Source organism: Electrophorus electricus, chromosome 14, assembly GCF_041902795.1.
Source record: "Electrophorus electricus isolate QZ-2024a chromosome 14, ASM4190279v1, whole genome shotgun sequence".
NCBI lineage: Eukaryota > Metazoa > Chordata > Actinopteri > Gymnotiformes > Gymnotidae > Electrophorus > Electrophorus electricus.
Window position 1 is genome coordinate 19,697,673 of NC_137510.1, and position 9,502 is coordinate 19,707,174.

At 37.2% G+C, this 9,502-nt stretch overlaps 1 protein-coding gene across 1 annotated transcript; it reads left to right on the top strand.

The window, feature by feature from the left end:
- The first annotated feature begins 343 nt into the window (after positions 1-343).
- zgc:174935 (uncharacterized) lies at positions 344-5,306 on the top strand. The gene is made up of 4 exons (XM_027006647.3): positions 344-969; positions 1,199-1,253; positions 2,786-2,900; positions 3,425-5,306. The coding sequence occupies exons 1-4, from the start codon at positions 673-675 to the stop codon at positions 3,618-3,620; spliced, it is 663 nt and encodes a 220-aa protein (XP_026862448.2). The 5' UTR covers positions 344-672; the 3' UTR covers positions 3,621-5,306.
- The last annotated feature ends 4,196 nt before the right edge of the window (positions 5,307-9,502 follow it).

Here is a 9,502-nt window from a genome sequence, read left to right on the forward strand (position 1 = left end):
TATCAAAAAGAGGGTGTTGAACCACGATCCACTTATTTGCATAGGCCAACTGTATGGTCCAACCGGTCTGTAATAACACCTCTTATAATGGTGAGAGAACTCGGAATAAAATATAATTTAAAAAAAAGAATAGCAGAATAAAATGTTATTTACACGTTTCTCGTAAATGTGTGCATTTATATTATCAATTTTTCGCCGCAACGCTAAAAGCGCTTCATACGCATTGATTTCTGAGCTTCCTTTAAGGGTGCGCACGGTGGGCGGAGCCTACAGCAGGTGCGGTGAGTTTTTACGCAACTCTCATATCTTTCCACTTTTCTTCCTTTCCAATACAAGATATTCAGCCAGAGCGCCATCGGTATCCTAGATTATATCGTGGATGCTTATGCAGAAGGATATAGCCTAATTAAATTTATTGTAGTTAGATTTAAATAGTTTTAGACAGATTTAGATTTTACAAAATCGTACAGAGATCGCGCATTCCAAAATGAACATCAAGCAACGTTCAACAGAAAAAACCTCTTTTTTTCATTAACTAGCGGAGAGATCACATGCAATGCAACACTGTTTGTGTTGTGGATGAGGTTAAGTTCAACAACCGGTAACCAAGACTCTACAAAAGATTTTATACTTTCAGGCGGCAGGATTTAGCTTTCTCATTATTCCGCGATCATGAAGTGCCAGGCTCTGTTATTGACTTTACTAATGGTGTGCAGTTTGTGCGTTGTAGGCTATATTCACAACCAGAAAAAAGAAGAAGCCCAACTGAGCAAGCTGATCTCTTTTCAAAATGTAAAGCACCGGGTGACTAAGGATGTTATGCAAGAGTATCAGACTCATTTAATTGAATCAAGTTCTTTGCTAGACAAAATCAAGAAACAGATTCAAGACCTGGCAGGAGAAGTCAGAGGAGCCCAAGATGTTGCAGAAGGGACAAAAAATGAAGTGGACATGTGCAACAGTGACCTGGTGAGAGACAGGACGTATTCTATAAGGGGCATTTATCTGTAGTGTTGTCTATAGTTTAGTTTGACAAGTGTTACATCGGTGTGAAAGGGCAACACACTGGCGAAGGTGAGAGAGGGTAGACAGGTTAGATTTATAGATCTTTTTGATGTTCACGAAAATATTAGGAGGGCTGTTTTATCAAGAACAGCGGTGTTTATGCTGCAGTCTTGACTGTTCTTTCCTGTGTCAGAAACGCATCGCCGATGAAGCTGTTGCCACAGAAGCTGACAAGACCCATGTGAAAAGTGAGTGACAGTCAGAACCCACATTAAGTTCCTTTTAATAAAGTGTGAATAAGACTAGAGAAGGAAACCTGAGCCCACATCAGATTACAGGCCCTGATTTTGGAGGCATATTCACCAAGTCTCTGAGAAAATTTAAACGGATATTTTCTTGCACTTCAATCAGGCTTTTAAGATACAAAACTTTCAAGACACAAATCCGCGCACAACCTCTCAGAACCTTCGATATGTTTTTTACTACTTCCAATTTAAGTTTTTAAAAGCTAAATAAACGTAAATTATGGAGGGTGGTTCAGTTTTGTAGCATTAGCTATCTAACGCTAACGTTAGCTAGTCTAGTTAACCTACCAAAGTTGTCATGACTTTCCAGCGACGATGTAGGCTGTTTTAATTATTCTTCGTTATTAAATATAGAAGATAAACGTATGTCATTGTTCTTACGTTGTTTGAGGACAAACTAAAATATTCCTTTTAATGAGCTTCAATAACATTCATTGTGTTGGCCAGTTAGCTAAATAAGTAACTAGTTAAGATGGGGATAGCTAGGTTACCAATCTGCGAGGGAGTTTGATGCAGTTGATCAGCATTATGCTGTAGCTACATATTTCTCGGAATGTGGTTCACCCAAAGCATTACTTTACGTCTCAAAATGATGATAGATTTATATAACTTGATTCATTATGTAACGCTAGTTATCTGGCTATCTGAAGTCTGTCAGATGTCTAGGAGTAATCTCGGTAATTTAGCGACCAGTTTCATCCCCTCAGAATGTAGGTTAATCATCTTACTCCATTTTGGATAAACACTTCCAGTGTTCATTGTTTTGGCCGTACAGCGTATGATGTTTGCCTACAGTATAACTACTTAGCGATGCGGGGGGCTTAACTACCGAATCCCGCCTTGTTGTCTTAGCCACGTAGGCGGAGATGGGGTGGATTAACGGAGCATCAAGAAGTCTCATACAGTAATTGGCAGGAGGTCAGTGTAGCAAGAGATAGGACTCTAGTCTGGAATGTGGTTTGTCAAACCGGTTTTCCCAGGTAGCTAATGCTGATGTGCCGATCCTATTACTAAATGTGTGTTCTACATATTTCAGTTTATTTGCATAGATAAGAAAATGGTAAGGAATCGACTATGCACTTTTAAGCACGTATTTATTATAGAAAATATAGGAAAACACTGACTCCCCGTGGCCATGTTGGGTTAAAGCAACCAATTTACTAATATTTTATTCTAGAGTATTGTTCGAATATAAGTTGGAATATTGTTTTGTTTTTGTGGGGGGTTTTGTGTATGATCATGTATTAGATAAGCCTAACGGTTATATCAAAAATGTTTATAGTTAAAGGAACAGTCTACTACAACGCAATCTCAATCTTTTTTTAACCATTTCTTATGGCTTTAACTGCAGTTTTATTTTTGTTTTGTTTTTTTTTTCGTTTTTTTTCTTTTTTAAACAAATTCCCTGTCACATGGGAACAGGAATGCATAAACCTCTCAGCCCTACTTTTGACCTCACTAATTTCCATCTTCAGGTGAGTTTGAGAAGAAAAAGGCCAGTTTTCAGGAACAGCTGGCCAATCTGAAAAAGGAAATGGAGCAACGCAGCAAAGTGTGCGACTATATCAAAAAGACATCAGATGAGGCAAAGTGAGTAATGAACAGGAGACAGGAGTCTTTTAGTATGTAGTACTGTGTGAGAAATGTCACTAGTTATTTGACCTCGTGCTGGTTTGTTATTCTTAACATGGGTTAAGGCATCAGACCTGTGCAGCTGTTCTTGTGCAAACACATCTTTTCTGGGCTGACTTTTTCAGACATGAATGAAATGTTATACATGGCTAACTTTTGTTTCTATGAGCTAAGAATGGAGAGGTGCTAGTAAAATACTATAATCCAGAGCATACGAATCAAACATTTTATTGAAGGCTTTACTGTTGGCGTGAGGCAATACTTCTCTGATTTGCTTGAGTGCCCCATCCTCATTAAAGCTTCCTTTATTGGTGTATTTTTTGCACAGGTACAATGAATGACATTTATTACACACATCTTGCGATCTGCAAGGTTCTGATCTGTTGAAGGCCTAATCCCCAATCACCGTTACAGTCTTCCTTTATCATAACATTTAGTAGAAAACAATCTTGAAACTTGTAAATGTTTTGTTTGTACAACAGGAAGCTGTGCAGTATTATGGAGGAGTCTCCTAATAAAGAGGAGAAAAAAGAAGAGGCAAAGCCTGAGGCACCTAAAGAAGAGGCAAAGCCTGAGGCACCTAAAGAAGAGGCAAAGCCTGAGGCACCTAAAGAAGAGGCAAAGCCTGAGGCACCTAAAGAAGAGGCAAAGCCTGAGGCACCTAAAGAAGCCGCCTAGGAATGCAGATGCACAAGAAATGAGAGCCTGAAGCTGTGAAACTAGAGCAGCTAATACCATGGTCAAATCAATGATGAAAAATTCCAAACAGCTTCATGGTTTCTGTTGCATGCAAAGGGGAAAAACTGTAGGTCTCTTCTCTCTGGTTATTTGCTGATTGCTTCGTCTAGATAGGGGGGTTGTTGATGATTTATTAATTAGCACCTGAGTCTTGTTTGTTCTTTTGTTGCTACATTTTCTGATCTGCAAGTTGCCTTTTTAACTTTGCCATTTCACCAGCTCACTCCAGCTCCCTGGAGACAGCTTTTGCATTTGAGGAAACATTTACTGACTGCATGGGTGGCTTATCCTTACAAGGAATCACAGTAGGAGGATGTGAACCATGGTGTAACGTTATTCAGCATATTACCCTACAAATTGAGACCCAGTATATTACCTTAACATAGCTTTTTCCAACTGCCGAATAAGGCACTGAACCATGTACAGCACTGAGAATGCATGTCTTGCCAACTGTGCCCAGAAATCCATTTAATTAAATGTTTGAAAACACTTTAGGAGGCTATGCCAGGATTGAGAAAAGGCAAACCTTCTTGTTCCTGCTGAAGACCAAATAATACTTCACTCTTTTTAAATTGATGTACAGATTTTTAAAATTAATTATATTTTACCAGTTTGCCACTGTTCAGATGAAGGTATCTTCTTGTGTCATCTTTATTTTTCATGGGGACATGTTAATGACTCCTCTCATTTGAGAGATAAAAACAAAGGAGTGGAGAGAGACTGACCAAATAGGAGTGGTAGGAGATGTAGCGCTTCTTTTTGTTCTCCCTCTTCCCCATTTCTCCCTCATGCCTTATACATATCTCTTACTTGTATTTAGGAGACCCTTAAGCTTTTGTCTTTAGTGGGTATTGTGTGTATTTGCCATAATCTACAGTACATGTTGAATTTGATGAGCTTCCTGTCCTGTAGTGATTGTGCACTGCATAATACTGTGTGTGCATGTGTATGTATCTTTTGCCTCTCTTGTACCTTCCTCATTTTTCCCCCCATAGTTACCATGTGTGTTGTGGCCTACCTTCTGGTCCTTTCGATTGTGGTACACTCATGCATTGGTCATTTCTATCAACCAATCAAAAAAACTGTCACTCCTAATCACTTAGCCTGTTACCTCTGTACAGTCCTGTACTAAAGACAACCAATCAGATGCTCACAGGACCACCCATAGCAGAATAGTCATAAAAGTGCATCAGTTTCAATTTAGTGTAAATGTCTCCTATAAAATGTTATTAAATAATGCAAATCAATAGTTTAAACTTTAGTGTATACACAGGATTTATATATATTTTGTAATGAGAGGTACCTGTCTTCCAGGTAAAAACACTTATTAAATAACTGACAATGTTCTGATAAAGAATCGTAATCAAAGTGGTTCTGAATTAGGATCACTTTCATGTATCGGAATGATGTTCAAAAAGAGCCACAACATAATGTCAGATTTCCCAAGCTTATGTTTTTGTACTCCTCTATATTTTTATTATTCACTGTTTAGAACAGTTATGACAGTGATTTTATGCAATGGACAATATATACAAGTGTGAAGATCATGTTGTAAGCTTTGGAAATGTATTTATCTGTACTGGATATTTAAGACCCTAAAACTGGAATAAAGCTCACTACCTCTAAGTCTTTCAGTACTAAGGGTGCATGTGTATCCAATATCCAGCCAGTATTGCTCCACTCCCTCTTTGTCTCTAATCCCTGGGTTCCCTTGTCTTACTCTACCAATGACAGTGCTACCTCCAGGCTAACAAATAGGGCATGCAATTAGTGGCTCTTTGTTCTGCTCCATCTCACTCTGAAGGTCATATTGTCCAGCATGACCTGGGATAACAGGCAAAGGGGAGGGAGGGCATACAATTTAACCAACATCTGCACTTTTCCCTGAAAGTTTTGTGACGGGCATAACACATGATTTTTCAACATGATTTCTGTAACACTTGATAAATGTTCACGGTTATTTTTTTTTTAAACTGCAGTGCTAACTTTCCCGTCTCATTGCTATTTAACAGTGGCAGAACAAGAAGAGAATGATCTTCATAATCTGCAAAAATTAAGATCAATAAAAATTTGTAGCATATCGGATATCACCATTAATTATATAAAACCAAAGCAGTATTACATGAGAAATTGTTTTCTTCAACTTTGGTTGGCATATATTTGATTATTGTAATGCTTCTGACCATGAGTTGTTCCTCCATTTTGACAATGAGCAATCCTTTTTTTATATAATCACTTCCCATTGTTAAAGGAATACATTGTAGTGTGGAAAAAAACTGAAAAAGTGTCAGCTATCTTTAGAATGGTGTATTAATGTTTGTCAGTTATTCAGATTTATCCAGAGTAACAATACTATGTAGATCAGCTTTGTGGTGTTCAATAACCTGACATTCATATCTACATAATCACCAGTTTGATGTAAATTATTTTTGCTTGGATTAAATGCACTAAAAGACATTAGAAATAAACAAACAAAAAAGTAAAATATGCAAAAGTCCTAAATTTTATAAATAGAGATAGGAACACAGTTTTCACAGATCTGAATTTTTTTTCAGGGATTTGTTTTAGATTTGACTGACATTACAACTTTTCATAAAAGGTATTGAAGCTGTGCTACCGAATTTAAAATGTAAACTTTGTATGTCCCTCCAAAAACATACTTTCATTTTACAGGAAAGATTAACTAGACCACATAATTTCACATGAAGTCTATTGGAAAGTTGTGGAAGCATTTAAAAATCTTGCCAGTTCTACAACATAATCTTTTCCTACAAGAGGGGAGTGCAACTCTTTTCTAGAAAGGATGGAGTCCAGCACATTTTGGCCATTTCCTAATTAACAACCGGCAGCAAAATCAGCAAACTGCTGGATTCTGACCATCCAGGACTAGAGGTGTACACTCTTACACTGTGTGAGTGTAGTGAATCTGCCAGAATTTGAGATTGAAAACATCTTTTCACTCTTCAGGTTTCTGACTAGTATAGTACTACTGACAGCAGCTACTGTATAAGAGTAGTGATCATTTAAAATAATTTATCAGTAGTAGAAATTGTGGCAATAGCAGTGGACGGACCCCATGTTATGTGGACTGACACCTATGTTATGTGTGGATCAGCTCTGACTATTAGGATAATGATATGGGGATTTTATGACTGGAGTAAGTGACCCTGCTGTTGTCCTCTCGATGCATGAGTGTGAAATCACATCTATTGATCAGCCTAATGTAGGAGGAAGAGCCACAGGCACAGTGATCAATACAATTCTAATTATCCCCTTGCATGTGGGGTGTAGAACTTCTCCCAGTGACATACGTATATATATATATATGCTTGTCTGACTGATGCTTTCCACACACTCAAATATAGCGCTTTGCTAATGCCATGCACTACATGCACTAACTATAATGTTCGGGTCCATGTATTTATGTTACCTTATACATTCAGTGCGTTAGAGTACTTTCTTACCTGCAGTGCATACATAGGCTGATAGACATAATAATGAAAAGGGGTGTAAATAAGTATGTATTGTGTCCCACAAGTCATCATCTCTGCAAGGTAAGTTTGTATTTAAATACTGGATTATTGTATTATTGGTCTAGCTGGTTGCACTTTGTAACGGGCATTAACAGATGTCCCACTGTTTTATTGTGTGAGACATTATCCTCATTCCTGATACTCCTGTGATACTTCATTTACCACCTCCTCCATCTCTTCCTCCATTTCTGACCCTTTATCTTCTTTGGCCTCTTGTTCATCTCTTTATATTGCACTAAACCCATAAGTGTATGGCATCCATTTAATGTCATTAATCCATTTAATTAATCTTTTCCTTCAGGTACTGAGCTTGCCATTGATGAGCCAGGGGCTGTATGATATGTTTGATATTCGGTTGTTTTCCTCATATCACATCAACTAAATATCAGACATATTCCTACAGAGTCTGGCAAAGCTCAGCTCAGCATCACATTGGAAAGCTCCTGAACCACATTATTTAATTTTTTTAAATTACATTTTTTTTTTGGTTTTATTTTTTCTCTTATTATTTTATTCTTTTCTTTTTTTAGAAAAGTATCATACAACCATGAGTAGAATTATCGTATAGCTCAAATATATCAAACAGGACTAGGCAAGGATATGACTAAAGCTGTGCTAATAAATGTCTTACCACCACTTCATATGACTATTGTTGTGGTCAAAAGTTTTGAGACTGACACAAATTTTGGTTTTCACAAAATTTACTGCCTTTTGTCAGATGTTTATATTGCATAGTGAAGTACAATTTTAAGCATGTCATATGGTTTTTTTTTTAACTTTTTATTGACAAACACATCCAGTTTAAGCAAAGACTTAATGTTTACAGTAGTGACCCTTCTTTTTTAAGACTTCTGCAATTCACCTTGGCATGCTGGATATCAGCTTCTGGGCAAAATCTTGACTGATGGCAGCCCATTCTTGCCTAATTAGTGCTTGGAGTTGATCAGTTTCTGTGTTTTTGTTTGTCCACCCTCTTTTTGAGGACTGACCACAGGTTCTCAATGGGATTGAGATCTGAGGAGTTTCCTGGACCCAAAATGTCAATGTTTTGTTCACCGAGCCACTTGGTTATCACTTTTGCCTTGTGACATGGTGCTCCATAATGCTGGAAAAGGCATTATTCATCAACAAATTGCTCCTGGATCATTGGGAGAAGTTGCTCTTGGAGGATGTTTTGATACCATTCCTTATTCACGGAAGTGTTCTTAGGCACAATTTTGAGCAAAACCACTCACTTGGATGAGAAGCAACCCCAAACATGAATGGTTTAATTTTTGCCATTCCTGAGCAAGCTCTGCACTGGTGGCGACCTGATTCCCGTAGCTGCATCCTCTTTAGGATATGGTCCTGGTGCTTGCTTGACTTTTTTGGGCACCCTGAAGCCTTCTTCACTGCAATTGAACCTCTCTCCTTGAAGTTCTTAATGATTTGATAAATGGTTGAATTAAATCAGCTGCTTTGTCCTCATTAAAACTTTCTCCTGAGCTAACGGGAAAATCACTGAAACAATGTTAGCAGGCCATTTTGTGGCAGGGCTGAAATGCATTGGCTGGAATGCAGTATTTATTGTGATTAAGTTCATTTTCATGGCAAGGAATGACTTTGCAATTAATTACAATTCATCTGATCACTCTTCACAATCTAGAGTTAATGCAAATTGCCACCATAAAAACTGAAGCAGAAAACTTTGTGAAAACCAAAATGTGTGCTAGTCTCTAAACCTTTGTCCATGATTGTATTATACACATAAGATTTCTCGACTACGAACAATTTATGATGTCTGTTCTATATTCTGTTGATATATATTAAAAATGGTTTAGTACACTATGTTTGGATAGATAGGTGTTTAGGAAACATTTAAAAAATATGCTCTATACTCATATTTGCATTTTGCCTTCTGCTGTGTACAGAATGATTAGCACAAATATACAGAAAATCACACAGTCACTTTCAATGACACAAAAATGCATACATAGAGACAAGTATGGACACATGCATGCAACACCTCATATCTCTATTCGACTTTGGAAACAGAATTTTAAAAAATGAATCAATGTTATTTTAAAATGTTTCATATTAACCACAAAACCTAAATTTAGACCCTTATTAGTATGCTCAGATCACAGTATAACCTAGTATATCCAGACTACACAGTATCATATTTTCATAATACCTAAAAAATTAAATAAAATTATGGTAGAAAAGGAGAAAACATCTTGCTCTTATTCTATTTGTAAATCTGATATAAGAAGACATTTACTTTCATGAATAAATAAATTATGTAATGTA